Below are 21078 nucleotides of genomic sequence, written 5' to 3'. Positions count from 1 at the left end.
TTGCCGGGGGGGCACCCAGCGAGCGCGAGGGGGGCCGTGGAGGGAGGATAAGGCTGTCCTTGACATCACTTAAACCCTCCCGTCTGTCGCCGCCACACTCCGCTCCCGGGAGGAAGACGAGGAGGAGGAGGAGGGGGACATGAACGCGACCCATGAGGACACGGGGGTGAGCCAGGCTGCCCAGATCGCCGTGGTCCTGGTGCTCTGCCTCGCCGTCACCTTCGCCATCCTCTTCCTCGGCTGCAACCTGCTCCTGCAGGCCGAGAGCCTGGCAGCGCCCGCGGCCCAGGGCGAGCGGCGCCTGTCCGAGCCTGACGGTGGCACCGAGGGCGCGTAGGGACCGGCCGGAGCCTCGCGGATGGACAGATGGACGGCCGGGCACGGCTGGGTGTGGACGGACAGATGGACAGATGGGCGGCTGGGTGTGGATGGACAGCGGTGTCCTTGCTTGGAGCACCTCTGAAGGCGTGGGACAGCGCTGGGGGGCTTGTGTGGGTGGATGTCACCAAGCTCATGTAGGGGCTGGGCAAGGAGCCCAATGGATGGACAGATGGACGGATGGACGGATGGACACGGACCAGCACGGATGGACGTGGCCGGGCAGCAGCGTCCTTGGCTGCAGCATCTCCAGTGACCCTCGGGAGCGGAGCGGGACGTGCACTGGGATCCTGCCCTGAGCACTGGGGACTCGCGTGCCTGGATGTCACTGAGGGCAGGTGGGACCTGCCTGAGCCTGGCAGATGGATGGATGGATGGATGGACGGACGGACACAGCCGTACAGCAGCATCTTTGCCCACAGCATCTCCGAGGGTCCCCCGGGATGGAGCAGGGGGCTCGTGTGGGTGCACTAAAAGGTCCCAGGTCAGCGGCGGCACTTGGGGGGGGCTGAGGCCGGGCCAGATCCCACCCTGGGCGTGGCACTGCTGGTAATCCCCCCAAGAGGATTAGGAGAAACTTTTATTCTCTGTTTCAGAGCTAATCCCTGGGCTGGTGGGGCTCAGCGAGGGAGGCCAGGCCCTTGTGCCGCTGCTGAGGGTCTGGGGTCGCATCCTGCCCCCTCCCAGCCCCTCGCACCCCCACGGCCACCCCCACAAGCCCTTTTTGCCCTCCTGCCCCTCCAATCCTTTGGGACCTCATCCTGCTCCCCCTGCAGCCCCTCCCAGCCTCAAATCCACAGCCACCAAAAGTGGGGTGAACTGGGAGCACCCCACACTGGAGTGGGGCTGGGGATGCAGGGGGCTCCCAGTTCCTCCCCGAAGCAGGTTCCCCCCTCTCCTTAATCCCACAGCTTTAATAACAGCACTGCAAAGCTCTGCCAAATGTCTGGTCCCTGCGCACCTCTGTGCCCCCTCCCTGCCCCCCTAAACACAGGACCACAGCCTGGGGAGGCTCCCCAAACTCCTGGGCTGCCTCTGTTCCCCCACCACGATCCCCCCAAATCAGGCACTGGCCGTGTAAAAGACTCCATATATTTCACATGTACAAAAAGTCACTGTGGGGGGGGAAGGGCAGGGGGGTCCTGGGGTGGGGGGCACCATCCTGCCCCTCTCCCAGTGCCCCCCCAGCCTGGCTTTGGTCCCTTTTTTTTTGGCACTTTAGTGTTCACATCAGTGGTCAAAGTGTCGAGCGCGGGGTGGAGGGGTCCCTCTGGTCCCTGCGGCGGGGCTGGGGGCTCTGAGGCAGTGAGCCCCCCCTGGGGACAAGGGGACCCTGACGGGGAGGGAGCACCCCACGGGTCAGCTCCTGATGCTGGGGTCCCACCACAGGTGGATTTGGCCTCTGCCTTGGGTGGGCAGGGGGTGCAGGGTCTCCCCGGGCACAGGGATGTCACCCGTGTGAATGGTGGCACGGGGACGTTTTGGCCCTGTTCCACGTGGTGTCAGGGCAGGACGGAGCCTCACTGGGCACTTGGGGGGCAGAGGGGGGTGAGGAGGGACTGAGACAGCCCCAATCCTCCCCTGCCCCCCGGTCGGGCTCCTTAGCCTTGCTGGGCTACAGGCGGATCCACCTCCGGGCTGTGGGATGGAAGGGACAGTCAGGGACAGAGCCAGGGACACCTGCCTGGCCTGAGGGGGTGTCCAGGTGACCCCCCCAAAGTACAGGCACCACAGGCTGAGTCCTCCAGGCACTGGCCTAGGACCCAGTGATGCACTGGGATGCCCACTCTGGGCTCCAGCAGGGCACTGGGACCACACCCTGGCATCCAGTCTGGCACTGGCACCATTCCCTGGCATCCAGTCTGGCACTGGGACCATTCCCTGGCATCCAGTCTGGCACTGGGACCACACCCTGGCATCCAGTCTGGCACTGGCACCATACCCTGGCATCCAGTCTGGCACTGGGACCCTGCCTCAGGATCCAGTTTTGCCCTGGGATCCTGCCCAGAACCCACTGGTGCACTGGGACCTTGTCCTGGGACCCAGCAGTGCACTGGGATACCAGCCTGGCATCCAGTGTTGTGCTGGGATCCCATCTGGAGACCCACTGCCCTGGGATCCTGCCCTGGGATCCAGTGACCCCACTCTGGGATCCAATCTGTGCTGGGATCCAGCCTTGCTCCAGGATCCTGGACTGGGATCCTGTGCCAGGACTCCATGCTGGGGAGCAACATTTCACTGGGATCCAGTGCCAGGAGCTGGCCTTCCACCCAGATCCAGCTTTATGCTGGGATCCTGTGCTGGGATCCAGCCTTGAACCAGGATCCAGTGCTGAGACTCAGCCTTGCAATGGGATCCTGTGCAGGGATCCAGGTTTGTGCTGGGATCCAGCCTTGCACCAGGATCCTGGACTGGGATCCTGTGCTGGGATCCAGCTTTGTGCTGGGATCCTGTGCTGGGATCCAGCCATGCACCAGGATCCTGTGCTGGGATCCAGCCTTGCACCAGGATCCCATGCTGGGATCCAGCTTTGTGTTGGGATCCTGTGCAGGGATCCTGTGCTGGGATCCAGCCTTGCACCAGGATCCTGTGCTGGGATCCTGTGCTGGGATCCAGCCTTGCACTGAGATCCTGTGCTGGGATCCAGCCTTGCACCAGGATCCTGTGCTGGGATCCAGCCTTGCACTGAGATCCTGCCCCAATCCAAAGGCCTGGGGCACACCAGACACCCTGGGGTGACAACATGCAGGGAGGGGGCGTGCAGAAGGGGGCATGCGGGGTCAGGGGGAACCCAGGGGGATCCAGGTGGGATCCAAGGGGATCCAGGCATGCAGGTGGTACCTGGGCTCTTAACAGCTGGACTCGTCGTGGTGGGACGGGTCACAGAAGAAGCGGGAGCCCCGCTTGGCCGTGCGGGCAGTGAAGGGGACGCTCTTCAGCGCTGCGGGGGTACGGGCAGGGGACGGGGGGGACAGGGACACGTCAGCCCCCGTGGCTGGCAGGGCCAGGACAGGGGGCCAGGGGCCGAGGGGGCCGTACCTGTGATGATGTCCTCGATGGTGCCATCCTTGCCCTCGTACATGGGCCGGTGGTCCTTGGCCTGGCGCCGCCGCAGCTCCGCGATCAGCTCCTGCTGCTGCCACTTGTTCCGCTGCGAGGGAGGCACAGGGGGTCCAGGTTAGGGACACAGGGGTCCCCTCCGTGCCCCCTAGTCCCCAGCTCGCCCCGTGCCTGCCTCCGCTAACCTTCTCCTGCTTTTTAGCCTCCTGTGCCAGCAGTTTCTCCCGCATCACCTCCTCCTGCTTCTTCCGTGTCTCATTTTCCTGCTCCGCGTCCTGCCGGGGCACACGGGTCGGGCAGGGGGTCAGCTTTCCCCCACCGTGGTGCCACTCACCTGCAGGGCACCCCCTCCCGGCCCCACCTCACCTTGTAAGAGTGGATGAACCGGACAAAGACCGGGAAGAAGACGGACGGCGGGGTGGTCTTGGGGCTCTCGCCGAAATACCGCACCACGGTGTTGTAGGCGTCCTGGCACGGGACCGGTGGTCAGGCACGGGCAGTGCCCGGCACGGGGGGAGTGCAAGGCATGGCGGGCATCGCGTGGGGGCAAAGCAGGGCAGGAGAGAGCGAGGAGTGGGCAGAGCAAGGTGTGCGCGACAAGGAGGGCACACGGACAAGGCAAAAGAAGGCAGGAGCGCACAAGGGCCATGCCAGGCAAGGTGTGGGTGACCAGATGTACACGAAGAGTGTGCAGAGGCAGAAGCTGAACCAGATGTGCACAGGGAGCGTGCAAGGCAAGGTATGGATGACCAGGTGTGCACAAGGAGCATAAAACACAAGGTGTGGGTGACCAGATGTGCACAAAAAGTGTGCAGAGCCAGGAGCAGAACCAGATGCGCACAAGGAGCATACAAGGCAAGGTGTGGGTGACCAGGTCTGCACAAGAACCATAAAACACAAGGTATGGATGACCAGGTGTGCACAAGGACCATAAAACACAAGGTGTGGGTGACCAGATGTGCACAAGAAGTGTGCAGAGCCAGGAGCTGAACCAGATGTTCACAAGGAGCATGCAAGGCAAGGCGTGGATGACCAGGTGTGCCCATGGTCCATGCAAGGCAAGGTGTGGATGATGCAGAATGACACAGAGCACGCAAAGGGCAGCAAGAGTGCAAGAAGAGCACGCAGAGCAAGCTGGGGCTGACCAGCTGTGCACGAGGAGTTTGCAGAGCAAGGCGTGGCCGAGCAGGTGTGCCCGTGGCTGGTGCCAGGCCGGGCATGAGCAGCCCTCACCTCGGCCGTGCGCGCGTCGCGCTGCAGCCGCTCGAGCTGCCCCTCGCTGCTGCCCAGGAAGCCGCGCAGCACCGCGCTCTCGTGCTGCCCGCACTCCCGCCGCAGCAGCTCCATGCCCCGGCCCAGCTCCTTCACATCCAGCAGCACGTTCTCCAGGGACACTGCAGGGACACGGGATGGGTCAGTGGCTGTGTGGGGCTGGGACAGTGAGGTGGGGCCACAGGAACAGGCTGAGAGCACCTGCTGCTGCCTTCTCCACGAAGTGCAGCTCCTGCCAGAAGGTCGCCAGCTCTGGGTACTTCTCCCGCACCGTCAGCGCGATGAAGTGCAGCAATGTCATCTTCCTGTCTGTCGACTTGGTGTCCAGGAGCTGCAGAAGGATTTGGGGAGGGGGGGGTCAGGGCTGTGGGATGGGAGCCTCGGGGTCCCGAGTAGCCGGGGAGGGGCTGCCCACCAGGTCCAGGCTCTGCAATTTGAAGCCGTAGACTGCGCCGCGTTTGCTGCTGTTCATGTAGTTGCCCAGCGCCAAGATGATCTGCAGGGGCAAAGCAGCAGGGTTGGAGGGTCAGGAGGGAGCGAGACCCCCACAGGATCCCCCTCACCCAGCTACAGTGAGCCTGGAGTGAAGGACCCCCACCCAGCCTGTCCTCACATCCCCACCTCCAACATGTGCTTCAGCTTCTGGGACGACTTAACGGAGGCCGATGCCGCGATGATGGCGTTGAGCTGCTGCAGGGGGACAGCAGAGGGGGGCTCAGCTGGGGTTCAGGGTGCAGGGGGTCCGGTACCCCCCTCCCCAGCTCCGTACCGGCGTCAGCATCTGGACGTTCTCGGCGAAGTTGCCGAGGAAGGCCATGATGGCCATGCGCTGCGGCAGCCGCTCCACCTTGCTGAACTGCAGCATGAACCGGTCCTCGTCCGCCAGCTCCTCCAGCGGCTTCCGCTCGCGCTCGTACTGCCGCAGCGCCTTGGCCTCCGCCTCCGTGGGCAGGAACCGCATCAGGCACTCCACAAAATCCACCGGCAGCGTCGCCAGGTCAAACCTGCCCCGCACCGCAGCGTTGGGGAGCAGCTCCCGGCGGCGCCCAGTTTGGGAAGCCTGGATCCCAGCCTGGCTCCCTGTGAGCTGTTTGGCCATCCGGAACCACAACCAGAGCCCCTGCACCCAGCCTGGACCTCTGTACCCCGCCTGGACCTCCTGAACCCCAGTCACACCATGTGCCCCCCAGCCAAGTCCTCTGCACCCCAACAAGCCCTTCTGCACCTTGCCTGGTTCTCCTGTCGATCCCCCTCCCCCTGGCCAGACCCCCTGCAGCCCAAAATGCCCTTCTGCATTCTAGACAGTCTCTTTGCACCCTGCCTGGCACCCCTGAACCCCAAACAACTCCCACTGCACCTCTGCCAAGACCCCCTGTACTCTGCCTAGGTGCCCTGAAGCCCAAGCAGCCACCCTGCCCCCCAACCAAACCATCTGCACGCCACCCAGCCCTCTTGAGCCCTGCCTTGTCCCTCCCGGATCCCAACCAGGCCTGCTGCACCCTGTCTGCACCCTCTGGACCCCAACAAGCCCCCCTGAACCCCGACCAGCGGCCCTGTACCCTGTGTGGCCCCCCTGAACCCCAACCAGACCCACTCGCCCCCCAGCCAAACCCTCTGCAAGCCAGCCAGCCCCCTTGAAGCCTGCCTGGTCCCTCTGCCCCTCAGCTGGCTCCCCTGTGTCCCAGCTGTTCCCATCGTACCCCAACCACGGACCTGCACCCTGCCTGAAACCCCCACACCCCATCCAGACCCCCCCTGCACCCTGAGCCACCAGAACCTCAGCCAGACCACCTGCCCCCTACCCCAGCTAGCCCCTCCACGCCTCTCCTGGCCCCGCTGCACCCCAACCAACCCCCCTGCACCCCTACCAGCCCCCTGGAACCCCGCCTCGCCCCTGCACCCCATTCCTGACCCTCCCTGCCCCGTTTCTGCCCGCCCCGGAGCAGCCCGTACGTGTGGATGGCCCGGCAGATCTCGTCGGCGCTGCGCCCGGCCTTGCGCAGGGTGATGGCCAAGTTCTTGGCGCGGTTGGCCTCCAGCAGCGTCACCTTGGTGGCCACTTTCTGCGCCGCCTTGCTCTTGGCACACACCAGGTCCAGCGCCGGGCCCTGCGCCTTGGTCTTGAACAGCTCCTCGAAGCGCTCCAGGTCCAGGTCCTGGGGGGATCGGGGGGGTCAGAACTGGGGCTGGGGGTGCCCACGTGGAGAGGAGGACTCCAGACTATCACAGGGCTAATTAATTACTTCATTAGACTTTATTATTCTATGTTACTATATCACTATTATGCTATATTCTACACTGTATTCTATACTCTATTACTATTATTATAGTATATTATATTATTCTATACTGTCTTATTCTATACTATATTACTATATAATTATATACTATATATATTAGTATGTTATATACTATATTACTATACTATATTACATATTATAGTACATTCTATACTACATTACTATATTATTATATACTATATATTAGTATATTATATACTATATTAGTATATTATATTATATATTATAGTATATTCTAAACTATAGTACATTATTCTATACTATATTACTATATTATTATATACTATATATATTAGTATATTATATACTATATTATATACTATATTACAGTATATTATTCTATACTATATTACTACAGTATTCTACACTATATTAATATACCATATCCTATATTACTATACGATAATACATATTATAGTATAGTCCATATTATATTACAGATTATTATTCTATACTATATTACTATATTATTATATACTATACATATTAGTATATTATATACTATATTGCTATACTATATTACATATAGTATAATCTATACTATATTACTATATTATTCTATACTATATATTAGTACATTATATACTATATTATATACTATATTACATATTATAGTACATTCTATACTATATTACTATATTATTCTATACTATATATTAGTACATTATATACTATATTGCTATACTATATTACATATTATAGTACATTCTATACTATATTACTATATTATTCTATACTATATATTAGTACATTATATACTATATTGCTATACTATATTACATATTATAGTACATTCTATACTATATTACTATATTATTCTATACTATATATTAGTATATTATATATTATATTGCTATATTATATTACATATTATAGTATATTCTATACTATATTACTATATTATTGTATACTACATATTAGTATATTATACACTATATTATATATCACAGTATATTCTATACTATATTTCAGTATATTATTCTATACTATATTACTATATTATTATATACTACATATTAGCATATTATATACTATATTATACACTATATTATATTTTATTGTATATTCTATACTATATTTCAGTATATTATTCTATACTATATTACTATGTTATTATATACCACGTATTAGTACATCATACGCTATACTATATATCACAGTACATTCTATACTATATTCAGTATATTATTCCATACTATATTGCTACATCTGAACTGAATCTGCCCAGCACTCAAATCAGCTCCACCGCACAGACCCTTGAGACTGTCAGCCGACACACACACACACACGGGTTCAATTGGTCAATCAATCAAACTGACCCGGATAATCGATCAAATAACCAGAATCCAATTCCCAATTCCCTCCAGGTAAACAATCTTCCGCAGTGCTCTCCCCTTGTGAACAACGAGAGGAGCAGCAACTGAGATAAGAACTGTTTCTTCTTTCTCTGAGGTTCAGAGAATGTGAATCCCAGCCCTGGGAGGTCGTGCCTCGCTTTCCTCTGTGCAACGCGGCCACAGAGGGGTCCTGGGCTCACCTCCAGCACGCGCTCGTCGTCCAGCTCGCTGAACACCGTCCCGCTGATCTGGCTGGGCTTCAGCGCCGTCCAGTTGAACACGGGCAGCCGGAACTTGGTCTTGATGGGCTTCTTGATCCGGATGGCTGCCAGCGGGGTGGGAGCCAGCTCAGCACCCCCAGGGCACGGGGACGTGTCCTGTGCCCACCCTGAGCCACCTGAGCCCGGTGTCATCAACCCCCGGGCCACCCAGTCCCCGTGCTGGGGTCCCTGAGTGGGTGTTCCTTGAGGATTGCAACCCCAGCAGCCTGGTGCCTGCAACCCTTCCCTGTCCCTTGTCCCTGTCCCCACAGTTCCTGCACTGTCCCAGTCCCCACAGCCTCCCTGTCCCCTGTCCCTGTCCCCCCTGTCCCCACTGTCCCTGTTCCCTGTCCTTGCAGTGCCCACAGCCTCCCTGTCCCCTGTCCCTGTCCCCACTGTCCCTGCACTGTCCCTGTTCCCTGTCCTTGCAGTGCCCACACCCTCCCTGTCCCCTGTCCCTGTCCCCCCTGTCCCTGCAGTGTCCCAGTCCCCACACCCTCCCTGTCCCCTGTCCCTGTCCCCCCTGTCCCTGCAGTGTCCCTGTCCCCTGTCCCCGTCCCGTGGTCCCCCTCATCCCCACGTACCTGAGAGCCCCACGGTGAGGGCGATGGAGGGTGAAGCCCCGGGCAGCGGCGGGGCCGGGGGACATTTCCCTGTGGAGCCATCAGAGGGGGGGTGAGACCCCAGTTTTGGGGACCACCCAGCCTCGGGAGCAGCCCACCACCAGGGACCTCCCTTCCTGGGAGCCCTCCCACCCCTGGGGACACCCAGCTCGGCGCCGCCCCTGTTTTGGGTGTCCCCCCTCACCTGGGAGCGGGGGCGCGGGGGGCGGCAGAGGGGGAGGCGGGGGTGGCGGGGGGGGCGCGGCTTCCACGGGGGGCAGGACCGGGGGTCGCAGGGTCTCCTCCGAGGGCTCGGGCTGCGGAGGTGGCGGCTCGGCGCTGGCGACCGGGGGCGGCTCGGAGCCGTAGTGCCGCCGGAAAGCCTCGTCCTTCTCCTTGATCATCCTGCGCAGCGTGTGCACCTGGTGGCTCGTGTGCTCGTAGGTCTCCTGGGGACGGCGAGTGTCAGTCCGGGGGGACTGGGACCCTTCCCCACTCCCTACAGCCCCTACGCCCCCCCAGCACACCTTGACCACCTCCAGCTCCTTCTCTCGCTGCAGCAGCTGCTTCTCCAGCTCCGCCACCCGCATCATGTTCTCGTTCTCCAGGTCCAGCAGCTTCTCTGTTAGCTGAGGAGAGGGACACGGCTGTGACAGCAGCTCAGGGACGCCCCTGGTGTCATCACTGACCTCCCTGGGACCCAGCAAGGAACATCCCCGCATCCCCCCGTGCTCACATACGTGGGACAGGTGCTCCTCCAGCTCCTCCACCTTCTCCAGGGCCACGTTCTTGGTCTCAGCATCCTCCAGCAGCCCCCCCACATCGAAGACGTTGTCCAGGTACGCCTGGATCTGCACCTGCAGCTTCTCGCTCTCCGTGTGCCTCGACTTCTGGGGGCACGAGGGCAGCATCAAGGATGGGGGGGCCCCCAACACACTTCCCCTGACCCTCGACCCCCCCAACAAAGTTCCCCTGACCCTCGACCCCCCCGTACCTGCAGGAACTCCTCCAGCCCCAGTTTGGTGAACTCGTACTGGAGATGGACACGGAAGTTCATGTCCTCCACCGAGTGCACCACAATGTTGATGAACTGCATGCAGGCCACCTGCAGGCAGGGCTGGCGTCACCAGGAGTCCCTCCTGGCCCCCCAGAGAGCCCCCCCCTCGCCCAGGACAGGGTGTCCCACCATGAAGTCGATGCTGCTGTCCTCGTTGCGGAAGTATTCCATCAGCCGCTCAAAGCGGTGTTTCTCCTTGCACACCTGGGCAGGCAGAAATGGGATTCACCTGCCGTGGCCCCCCCAGCCACTGACCCTTCCCCCACCATCTCCTGGACTCCACTTCCCTAATCCCAGGCTAGTCCTGGTGTTCTCAGGCTCCCCATTCTTCATCTCTCGTGATCCCTCCATCCCCTGCACTCCTGACCCCCTTCCCAGCCTGGTCCTGGGGACCCTGGTGGCCCCATCCCTGCCTTCTCTTGGGGTTTCCCTCATCCCAGATTGCTCCTGGGGACCCTGGTGCCCCCATCCCAGCCTTCTCTTGGGGTTTCCCTCATCCCAGATTGCTCCTGGGGACCCTGGTGCCCCCATCCCAGCCTTCTCTTGGGGTTTCCCTTATCCCAGATTGCTCCAGGGGTCCCCAGTTCCTCCATTCCCGGAGTCCTGCTCCCCAGCCCCAGCCTGATTCTGGTGTCCCCATTCTGCCCATCCCAACCTGGTCCTGTCTCCCTCCATTCCCCCATCCCAACCTGGTCCTGTCTCCCTCCATTCCCCCATCCCAACCTGTCTCCCTCCATTCCCCCCATCCCAACCTGGTCCTGTCTCACTCCATTCCCCCATCCCAACCCGGTCCTGTCTCCCTCCATTCCCCCATCCCAACCTGGTCCTGTCTCCCTCCATTCCCCCATCCCAACCTGGTCCTGTCTCCCTCCATCCCCCCATCCCAACCTGTCTCCCTCCATTCCCCCCATCCCAACCTTGTCCTGTCTCACTCCATTCCCCCATCCCAACCCGGTCCTGTCTCCCTCCATTCCCCTCTCCCAGCCCGGACCTGCTGTCCCCACTCCCCTCGTACCTCCTTGAAGTTGTCGAAGGCCGCGAGGATGATCTCATGGCCGCCCCTCACCAGGCAGACAGCCGCCAGCAGCTCCAGCACCAGAGCCTTCATCCTGGCCACAGTGTCACCATCACCATCAGCGTCACCATCACCCCCTGCCAGCTCCAGGACACCTGTCCCACCCTGCCGGACCCTCCCTTACCTTGGGTTCTTGTTGTTGAGGCTCAGGGCGATCTCGTTGACAGCGTGGGGGTGAGACATGACCAGGTTGAAGCCGTACTGTGGGGACGGAGAGAAAAACCAGCGTCAGCCGTGGTGGCAGTGGTGACAACGGTGTCCCCACCGTGGGGTGACAGTACCTGGTAGTTCATGATGGCCCGAAGACACATGATGCAGAGGTGGACGTCATCCTTCTGGCTCACCAGGCGCGAGTTCTTCAGTGCCCTGCGGCTGGGCAGCGTGCCATAGCTGCAGGACAGGGCACACAGTGAGCGGGACTGCCACCTGCCAGCCACTGCAAGGGTGGGACAGCGTGGGGACAGTGTGGGGACAGCGTGGGGACAGCTGGGACTTTGGAGGGGCAAAGGCAGAGAGAGGGCGACAGGGACAGAGTGTGCAGAGGCGGAGCAAAGCCGCGGCGAGCACAGGGCTGGCCCCGGACAGCCGGTACTTACCCGGCCAGCGGGCGGGCGAGCGGCGAGGCGGGCACGGAGGAGAGAGAGAGAGAGCACAGCCAGAGAGGGGCACCCCGGCCCTGGAAGCAGAGACGGGGTGCATTACCCCGGGGCGCGGGGGCAGAGCCAGAGCAGGGTGAGCGGAGCCGCGGGGGCAGAGGACAGGCAGGAGGGCAGCGGCCAGACAGCGATGGCAGCGCCAGGGCCGCACGGCACGCGAGGCAGAACGGGATGTGGCACACCGAGGCGAGGCACAGCCTGCGCTCCAGGCCTCGCCTTTGTGCCACGCAGGTGATGCGCGTGGCACGGGCCAGGGCGGCGAGTGGCACGATGGCACAAGCCACGGCAGGACAGCGCTTGGCACGGCACGCTGGCACACACCGTGGCACGTGGCACAGCAGGCAGCAAGCAGCAGCACCGTGGCCAGCCAGAGCCCTGCAGCAGGACGTACCCCCGTGGCAGGACGTCCCCCCACAGTGGGACATCCCCCCGGGCACGTACCGTAGGGCTGTCTGGCGGGCAGAGCGGGCCAGGCTGCTGGTGAAGGGGGCGGGCAGGGCGCTGGGGTGCTGCAGATCCTCGATGGACCTGCTCCAGGAGCGCAGCCTCTCCAGGGCACCATCCTCGCCGCCTTCCAGGCCCTCAAAATCCAACCTGGTGGGGGGACACGCGTGCAGCGGGGCGGGCACATTGCTCTGGCAGGGGGCACACGGCTATGGCAGGGGGCACACGGCTCTGGCAAGGGGCATACGGCTCTGGCGGGGGGCACACTGCTCTGGCGGGGGGCACACGGCTCTGGCGGGGGGCACACTGCTCTGGCGGGGGGCAGGGGGCTCCAGCACAGATGCAAGCACTGAGGTGGGTGGCAAGTGGGTGCTTGCGGGGTGGGGAGAGGCACGAGGGTAGCTCTGGAATTCCCAGAGCAGGCAGGGAGGCTCTGAAAGTCCCGCATCCCTCAGAAGCTCGATGCAGACAGGTCCCTCCCTGCCTTAGGGGTGATAAGGGACCGGGCGGTATCAGGCGTTGGCAGCAGGGAGCTGCCACAGCCACCAGGAACTGCCACGCTCCCAAGGGACCCCCTGGACCCCCCCCCTCACCCAGGGACCCCCCGACCCCACTCACATGACGGCGCACTGGGCAAAGGACAGGTAGTTCACCAGCACGTCCAGCCCCTTGTTCTCATCGTTGAGGAACTCCCGCACCCACCTGCGGCACCAGGTACCCATCAGAGCCCGCAGGAGCCGGGGATCCCCCCCAGCACGACCCCCCCCCAACACGGACACCCTGTCCTGGCACAGGGACGGTGGGGGCACTGCCGCGGTGGGCGCAGCCCCTCCGCTATCAGCGGTGCCAGCGCCAGCGCGGGGTTATCGGAGGAGCGCAGGGCAGGGAGGGCTCGGCGCCGGCGGGAAACGGGGCTTGGCGCTGGGGCTGCGCCCCCATCCCCACCCTGGGAACCTGGCGGGGAAAGGAGAGGATTCGGGACGCCCCGACCCTTGGGAGGCTCTCGGGGCGCACTCGCGAGGTGCTGCGCCCAGGGGCGAGGAGGCGGGTGGGGGATTCACCCAGGAGCACCGGGGGTCCCCAGGCCAGCCCACCGCCGTGCGTCAGGGAGCCACGGGGGCCGCGGCCGCCCCTTTCCTGCCGCCGCCAGCCCCTCGCCTCAGCCCGTTTCCTGTCTCCGGCTGCTGCTATTTTGGGTCCGTGGGCAGGGACGAGCGGGGCCGGCGGCGGGGAACAGCCGGCACGTGCACGAGCCGTACCGGGCACGACCGTGCCACCGGGAACCCGCCGCCGATGTCCCCCACGCTCCCGGGACGGCTCCGTCCCGCCCGATCCCTGCGCGGCTCCGGGGCATCCCGGGGCAGGTCGGGGTGTCGCCGGCTCCGGGATGGAGGCGACCGAGCCCTCCGGTCGGTCGGGAGGAGCCGGCCAGGATCTGGCCACGCTGCCTCGTTCAGGGCGTCATCGCCGGCCCATCCGCCCCGGCATCCGCCCCCGGGAGCTGCCCGCGGGCCGGGGCAGGAACCGGCCCAGTTCCTGCAGCGCCTCCGGCTTCCCCTGCAGCTGTGCGGGGCTGGTGACAGCACCCCGAGGGTCCCCCGGGACCCCACGCGCCATCCGGAACTCTGCACCCCCAGCCTGGACCTCACAAGCCCTCCCCGGGACCCCACAGCCCCTCCCCGGGACCCCACACTCACCCAATGTGGTTTGTCCTCAGGCTGATCTCCAGCTCACGCAGCACTTTGGTGGACTCCTGCACCCTCCTCCTGAACTTCTGGGGGCAGAGCAAGGCTGAGCCGTGCCCCCAAGGCTCCCCCAAACCCCCCAAGGCACCCCCAAGCCCCCCAAGCCCCCAGCCCCTCACCTTCCGTGTGACACCCGGCTCCAGGAAGCTGCGCAGCTTCTGGATGTAGGCATGGGGCGGGCTCTTCACCTGGAACCGCTCCTGGGGGGGGACAGGAGGGTGTTGGTGACACGGGGACAGCAGAACTGTCCCCTCCCCAGGCCCCCCACAGGCCAGCCAGCCCCACCTGGTCACAGATGAGGTCCCACTTCTTCTCGTTGTCGTACTGGCGCAGCAGCCGAGCTTTGTCCGGGGGCAGGTTCATGGAGCTCTGGGGACACAGGGCGGGTGTCACCCTGAGGGACACGGGGACAGTGCCCCCCAAGGGGCACCGAGACCCACGGTACAGCCTGGGTGGCCCCAGAAAGCGCCCACAGCACAGCCAGGGTCCCCTCTAAGGGCACCCTGACCCATGACACAGCCAGAGGCCCTGGCATCAGGGTGCACCAGCAGGCACAGATGTGGCACGGGGACAGCAGTGCCACTGGGGCCACGTGCCAACCACCAGTGGCACCAAATCTCTCCATCCCTGACGCATCCTTCCTGTCTGCGCCCGCTTCCGTGTGACAACCGCAGCCTCCGCTCCCGACCCTGGCACGGGGCCAGGCGTTGGTGCCAGCTCCCCAGGACACCAGACACGGGGCCAGGCGTTGGTGCCAGCTCCCCAGGACACCAGACACGGGGCCAGGCACTGGTGCCAGCTCCCCAGGACACCAGACACGGGGCCAGGCACTGGTGGCTGCTCAGTGGGACACCGGGCACAAGGCCATGCTCTGGTGCTGGCCCAGGGTCACTGGGAAGACCCCAGGATCCTCAGTGTAGGATGTGGCACAGGACAGATGGGGTGCCACAGCGGGCACCAGGGATGCCAGAGAGCCTGGGGCTGCCCTGGTGGGCGATGCCACCCTAGGGAGAGATGCCGGCCCATGTGGGCGATGTCACCCTAGTGGGAGATGCCATTGCCTGGCTGATGTCATCCTGGTGGGCGCTGCCAGCCCAGCTCGTGATGCCAAGCCAGCCTGGTGGGAGATGCCACCCGAATGACGCAGCTCGGGGTAGCCCCGTTACCGGGAGCCGTCCCCGTGGCTGCTCCACCCCTCCCGTGTCACCCCTCCCCTGCTCATCCCGATCCCACGGGAAACCGGGACAGGGCCTGGGCGAGGCCACGCACCCCTGGCCAAGGGGTCCCGCGGGTTTCCACGAGACTGACCACCAGCACGGAGTGACCACCAGCACGGTGCCACCAAAACTGCCCCCAGAGGGGCACCGTGCCCTCCGGGAGGGCTGCGGTATTCCCTCTTGGCCAGCAGTAAAATCCCGGGCCTGCCCGGGAACGGAGGCGGAAAGGACGCCCAGAGACCCCGCCTGGGGGCGAGGGGCACCCGCGGGGGGCTTTGAAGCGCAGCCGCCCGTCCCGGCGTTCCCGCCGCTCCGTTTCCTGCCTTTGTGGTGGGAGCGCGGCCGCTCCCGGCCGGGCACTTCCTCCGCCGTCCGCCCCACCGGGAGCCCCCATGGCTATCGCGGGGCTCAATCCCGCCGGGGAACGGCGGTACCGGAGTCCTCCCAGGGGCTGGGGGGCTCCGGGGCGGATCCTCGCCTCCGGGGGCCGCCGGACCTCCATCACATGATGGAATATTTTCCGCCCCCGGCAGCGGGGACGGCACCGGGCGCTGCCGACGGCCGCGGGGACATTTTGGGGGAGGCAGGTGCCACCACCCTGCAAAGTGACCCCCCTCCTCCCCCCCGGCACCGGTGTCGCCCGGTAGGACGTGTCCCCCCCGCCACAGGCCCCCGCGGAGACCGGCGGCCGTATCCGCCCCGCGTGGGATGCGGGACGGGCAGCGCCGCGGGCGGGAGCCGCTCGCCACCGGCGGGACGCGCCCACGCCGGGGGTGCCGGTGCCCCCCGGTGCCCCCGCTTTCGGCTTGCAGAGCCCCGTGGGACCACTCTCGGCATTTCCTGCCCGGCTGCGGCTTCCGCTGGCGGCGGCTCCCACCGGGATGGCGGGGCCGGTTGCGGGGGCCGGCGGGCACCGGTGTCACCCAGCCATGGTGTCCTGGCGGTGTCCCCCCCATCCAAAACGAAGCCGGCGCCGCGGAGGGGCCACCGGGACGGCTCTTGGGCCACCCAAGCGCCGGTGGGACGCGGCCGCGGTGTTGGTGGTCCCGGTGGCACCGGGGGCAATGCCGAGCCACGTCCCGGGGCCGCGGTGGCACCAGGGTGACCACCGCCCCGGCTGTGACAGCGGACCGGGGACCGCGCGGGGCATTCGCGCCCACCGGGAGCCACTTCATCCACCGGGAGACCGGGAACCCCCGCACCCAGCGGGGAATCCCAGCCCTGCGGTCCCCCAGCCCCGCGCCCTGCCCCGACCGGACTTTCCCGGCTTACAAAGTCCCCGGGCCTCAGGGGCCCCCGCGGTGGCACCGGGAGTGGCGTCACCCCCGGGGCTGTCCCGGGTGGGGTGTTCCCCGCGGCCCCTGCCCATCCCCACGGGCACCGGCGCTCCCCGCCCGCCCCTGGCGGCTCCGGGCGGCGGTGCTGTCCCGGCGGTGCCCGGTGCCCGCCAACTGGTCCGGGAGAGCGCAACGGGAGGAGTCCCGGGAAGGGATGAACCGTGGCGGGGGCTCAGCGGGAACACCGACGGAGCGAACAGGCGAAGCGCACCGGGGGCACACCGGGAACGGAGGGTGAGCACCGGGAACTGGGGAGCGCGGCGGGGGTCGGCCTCTCACCAGCACCAGGGCGAAGCGCTCCTCCAGCTCGCAGGGCTCCGGCATCGGCATCTTGCCCGGGGCGAACAGTCCGGCTCCCCCCGGGGCCGCCGGCGTTCCCGGGCCCCGGGGCAGCGCCTCCCCGTCCGCGCTCTCCACGTTCCCCATCCCCGGCCCAGGCACCGGGGGGCGGCGGGGGAGGTTCAGCCCGTCGTGTCCGGCGCTGCCGCCGCCTCCCGGTCCCGCCCCGCCCGCCCCGCCCGCTCCCGCCCCAGCGCTGCCCGTCCTCCGCGGCGCCGCCAGGGGGCGCCCTGCACGGCGGCGGCGCCACCGGAGGGCGCCCGAAGGCCGGCCGCGAGCGGGGCGCTCCGATTGGCCGGGCCGAGCTCACGCCGACCAATCAGCGCCGCGCTCGCGCGCGGGGGCGGGCTCTGCTCGCCCAACGGCGGCGCTCGGGCGCGGCCCGGACCGTGACGGCGGCTCGGGGCGAGCCCCGCCCCCATGGGTGACAAGAACCAATGGAATGAGGAGGGAGGCGGGACTAGGCGAGGTTTCAGCCAATGAGCGGCGGGGGCGGGGCGCAGAGCTCGCGGCCTGGCACGGACGGCGGACGCGGCGCAGGTGCGGGCGGGGGGCGCGGGCGGGGCGGGCCCGGGGGAGCCCCGGGGGTCCCAGGGCGGCTGCGGACCCCGGGCGAGCCCCGCAACACCCCCAGAGCTCCCCCCGAGCGGCCCGGGGGGTTCCGCCTCCACCAGGCCCCGTTGCCGGGGGGGGGGGGCGCGCGCGGCCTGGCCCCGAGGGTCTCGGCCCGGTTCTAACGGGAGGAGCGGGGGCGGCGGGGCGGGGGAGGGCCGGGGCAGCGCCGGTCTGGGGTGGGGTAAAGGTCGCTTGGAGCTGACCAGGGGCGGCAGCAGCGAAAGCGAAAGCGGCGCTGGGGGCAGGGAGGGCGGCTCGGGGCCCGGTACCGGCGCTCGGCGGGCCCTGCCCGGTGGAACCGGCTGTCACTGCGGCCGGAGGGGTGTCACCCCCGGTGCAGGACAGGGGGGGCCGTCACACCCTTGTCACATACACCCCGCCCGGGACTGTCCCCGCGGCCGCAGCTCCTCCCCTGCCTCGCCCTCTGACCCGGGGCTTCCCCCGGGCCCCGTGGCACCGGCGCAGCGGTGGCAGCGCTCCGGTGCCACCCTGTGCCACCGTCGCCGTGCTGAGCTGTGACCTGCGCCCCCCTGGGCCGTGCTGCTGTGGCACGATGGCGCTCCTCTCCTGGAGCCTCCTCTCTGCCGGGGCGGCTGCTGGAAGCGTCCCCCCCTCTCCCCCTCGGGCCCTGTTCTGTCCCCTCCATCCCTTGGGGACAGCTGGCTCGTGCCACAGGCTGGGCAGGTCTGGCTCTGGCAGGTGCCAGAGGGGACAGAGCCGGCCGAGCCGGCTGGACCAGGAGGAGGAGGGCGAGGAAGAGGAGGAGGAGGCCCTGCCGGGATCCTCCCGCTGCCACTGCCACCTCTGGGGACGTCATTACGGGCGCTAATAGTCACCCGGCACAAAGACGTTTCCAGCTGCCGGCAGCGCTCCCACGGCACCTTCAGGAGCTCCCCTGGCCCCAGAGCAGCCTCGCTGCAGGATCCCTGAGGGCCGCCCTGGCCCTGCAACAGCCCTGCAACACCCCAGGGCCCCCCGGCCCTGCAACAGCCGCCAGCGCTTGCACCAGCTGGACAAGGAAGGCTCCGGAGCGCCGGCAGCTCCTGCAGCTCCTGGGCTCTCGCTGGGTTCCTGGGGGAGGTTTGGGAGCTTTGGGTGGGCTCCAGATCCTCCCTGAGCCCGTTTCCCCTCGCAGCTTGCAGCCCTGTGGAGCGGCCCTGGGCCCATCCCGGCGCGGCACCATGAACGTCTTCGACCGCAGCATCAACTTTGACGCCCTCTTCAAGTTCTCCCACATGTGAGCGACACCCGGGCAGGGGCAGGGGGCTCGGGGGGCTGTGCCAGCCCTCCCTGCCCAGCTCACCACCCCCTCCTCACCCACAGCTCGGCCTCCACCCAGGAGCACCTGAAGAGGGTCTATGGCAGCTTTGCCATCTGCATGTTCGTGGCGGCGGCGGGCGCCTACGTCAATGTGGTGACCCACCTTTTCCAGGTGAGGGACCTTTGCAGGGCTGCAGGTGGCACCCCCAGCCCTGCAGCAGCCAGGTGAGGCGAGGCCCAGCCCTCACCTGTCTCTCCCTCTCGCAGTTCGGGCTCCTGACTGGCCTGGGGGCGCTGGGGTTGATGGTTTGGCTCACGGCCACCCCTCACAGCCGTGAGACCGAGCAGAAGAGGCTGGGGATGCTGGTTGGCTTCGCCTTCCTCACAGGTAGGTGGGCGCTGGGACTCCCCCCCACACCCCACGGGACCCCAAATCCTGCAGAGGGGCCGGAGGAAGCCCCCCAGAATGGCCCTGGTGACACCCAGTTCTGTCCTTCCAGGCATCAATCTGGGACCCCTCCTGCAAATGTGCATCTCCATCAACCCCAGGTAGAAACCCCCCCACCTCCAGCTGCCACACAGATCCTGTTCCCCCCACCTCAGTGACCCCCCCAGCTGCCCCCAAAACCCTCTGACCCCCTTGTCTCTGCCCCCCAGCATCATCCCCACTGCCTTCCTGGGCACTGCCACCATCTTCGCCTGCTTCTCGCTGAGCGCCCTGTACGCCCGGCGCCGCAGCTACCTCTACCTAGGAGGTGAGAGGGGCTTTGTGGGGGGCGCTGGGGGGGCTGGGGACCCCCTGTTTGGTGGGGGGGCTCTCCCCAGACCCGGCCCTGACTCCCTCGCCCCGCAGGTTTCCTTCTCTCCGGCCTCACCCTGCTGCTTCTCTCCTCTCTGATTAACGCCTTTGTGAGATCCACCTGGCTCTTCACGGTGAGTCCGCCTGCCGAGGATGGACGGACAGACGGGTGACACCGGCAGGGAGGGGACAGTCCCCACCTGATGCCTCTCTACCCCCCACAGGCCAACCTGTACGTGGCCCTGATGATCATGTGCGGCTTCGTGCTCTTCGACACGCAGCTCATCATCGAGAAGGCCGAGAGCGGGGACAAGGATTACATCTGGTGGGTGCTGGGGACACCAGGGGGGTGACACGGGGGGGCAGGGTGGCCTCGCCCCGAGCATCCATCCATCCCTCCCTCCCTCTCGTTCCCAGGCACTGCGTTGATCTCTTCCTGGACTTCGTCAACATCTTCCGGGAGCTCCTGATGATCCTGGGCATGTCCGAGGTGGGTGAGGGGCCCTGGGCAGGGCAGGGGGACAGAGGGACAGAGGCACAGAGCCCATGGTGACCGTGGCCGCTCTCCTCTTGCAGAACAAGAAGAAGGAGAAGAAGTGAAGCAGCTCTGGGCCGAGGCAGAGCCACCCCTGTGTCCCCGTGTCCCCTCCTGTCCCTCTCTGTCATTAAAGGGGCTGCGCTTTGCTGCCGAGGAAGCAGCCAGAAGCTTTCGCACCTCGTGGGTTTTTCTCTCGTTCAGCTTTTTTTTTTTGTTTTTGTTTTTGTTCTGTTTTGTTTTTTGATTAAAAACCAGCCAATTTGTGGATCCTGCTGGAGTTTGGCTCCCCTTGGTTTTCCCCCCGGCCTGTGGCCCTTGCAGTGGTCACCCATGTGTCCTCTTTCCTCGGAGGTTTGTCCCCAGCCCCACGCGGGGTGTCACCCTTCCCCGGGAGGCCGTGAGGCCCCAGAACCAGCCCTCGGGGGGGTTTTTGGTGGGATCCCCCCCCTCAGCCAAACTCATTGGTGGAGCCTCCCCTTCAGCACCAGTGCCAAGAAATGAACGTGTGCTGGGAGGGGGCCGCGGGGCCGCGGCATTGCCAGCGCTCCCCGTCCCGCCAGCTCCGCTCTTTGTACACCGGGATGATTCAATAAATCGCTCAGACTCCAAACTCTTGTCCCTCCTCTTTCCATCCCCCGCGTCCGTCCGTCTGTCCGTCTGACCGCCACCATCCTCCCGTCCCTCCGTCCCTCCCCGGAGCGCGGGGACACAGCGGCTGCACCACCACGTATATAAATAACCCGGGCTGGGGGGGCGGCTTTATTGAGTTAAAAACCCATCAGGCAGG

General features: G+C 64.3%; 2 protein-coding genes across 8 annotated transcripts; one reads left to right on the top strand and one right to left on the bottom strand.

Annotated features, from left to right (window-relative positions):
• Window positions 1–1368: 1368 nt before the first annotated feature.
• FMNL3 (formin like 3) lies at window positions 1369–17235 on the bottom strand. 6 transcript variants are annotated; one of them, XM_038164227.1, is made up of 27 exons: window positions 17020–17235; window positions 14472–14555; window positions 14306–14386; window positions 14139–14212; window positions 13060–13143; window positions 12439–12591; window positions 11623–11731; window positions 11466–11542; window positions 11282–11375; window positions 10396–10470; window positions 10204–10314; window positions 9950–10099; window positions 9737–9838; window positions 9415–9658; window positions 9192–9260; window positions 8548–8672; window positions 6664–6866; window positions 5480–5714; window positions 5332–5400; window positions 5126–5206; window positions 4912–5041; window positions 4672–4832; window positions 3805–3906; window positions 3624–3713; window positions 3418–3529; window positions 3220–3319; window positions 1373–2016 (listed from the first exon to the last, which is right to left on the bottom strand). In XM_038164227.1, the coding sequence occupies exons 1-26, from the start codon at window positions 17164–17166 to the stop codon at window positions 3228–3230; spliced, it is 3054 nt and encodes a 1017-aa protein (XP_038020155.1). In that variant the 5' UTR covers window positions 17167–17235; the 3' UTR covers window positions 1373–2016; window positions 3220–3227. The 6 variants fall into 6 exon arrangements, with proteins under 6 accessions (XP_038020152.1, XP_038020151.1, XP_038020156.1 ...); XM_038164226.1 differs by having other exon boundaries at window positions 1378–2016; window positions 14139–14215; XM_038164224.1 differs by having other exon boundaries at window positions 1369–2016; window positions 9950–10096; window positions 14139–14386.
• Window positions 17236–17507: 272 nt separating this feature from the next.
• Window positions 17508–20901, top strand: TMBIM6 (transmembrane BAX inhibitor motif containing 6). 2 transcript variants are annotated; one of them, XM_038164379.1, is made up of 10 exons: window positions 17510–17619; window positions 18830–18931; window positions 19018–19126; window positions 19222–19342; window positions 19455–19503; window positions 19612–19709; window positions 19808–19887; window positions 19978–20078; window positions 20171–20243; window positions 20330–20901. In XM_038164379.1, exons 1-10 carry the CDS (start codon window positions 17522–17524, stop codon window positions 20351–20353), a joined length of 855 nt encoding a protein of 284 aa, XP_038020307.1. In that variant the 5' UTR covers window positions 17510–17521; the 3' UTR covers window positions 20354–20901. The 2 variants fall into 2 exon arrangements, with proteins under 2 accessions (XP_038020306.1, XP_038020307.1); XM_038164378.1 differs by lacking the exon at window positions 20330–20901 and having other exon boundaries at window positions 17508–17619; window positions 20171–20306.
• The last annotated feature ends 177 nt before the right edge of the window (window positions 20902–21078 follow it).

The sequence above is a fragment of the Motacilla alba genome, chromosome 29, assembly GCF_015832195.1.
Source record: "Motacilla alba alba isolate MOTALB_02 chromosome 29, Motacilla_alba_V1.0_pri, whole genome shotgun sequence".
NCBI lineage: Eukaryota > Metazoa > Chordata > Aves > Passeriformes > Motacillidae > Motacilla > Motacilla alba.
Note: the sequence above shows the minus strand (reverse complement) of the source record. Positions and strands in the feature narration are given on the sequence as shown.

Excerpts from the sequence above, each read along its gene's own strand:
- FMNL3 (XM_038164223.1), bottom strand. The coding sequence starts at position 17,166 with ATGGGGAACGTGGAGAGCGCGGACGGGGAGGCGCTGCCCCGGGGCCCG. Across the intron at positions 3,907-4,671 it reads GCGACGCGCGCACGGCCGAG|GACGCCTACAACACCGTGGT; the intron begins GTGAGGGCTGCT and ends GTCCCGTGCCAG. Across the intron at positions 3,530-3,623 it reads AGGCTAAAAAGCAGGAGAAG|CGGAACAAGTGGCAGCAGCA; the intron begins GTTAGCGGAGGC and ends CCTCCCTCGCAG.
- TMBIM6 (XM_038164378.1), top strand. The coding sequence starts at position 17,522 with ATGAGGAGGGAGGCGGGACTAGGCGAGGTTTCAGCCAATGAGCGGCGG. Across the intron at positions 19,343-19,454 it reads TGGCTTCGCCTTCCTCACAG|GCATCAATCTGGGACCCCTC; the intron begins GTAGGTGGGCGC and ends CTGTCCTTCCAG. Across the intron at positions 19,504-19,611 it reads TGCATCTCCATCAACCCCAG|CATCATCCCCACTGCCTTCC; the intron begins GTAGAAACCCCC and ends TCTGCCCCCCAG.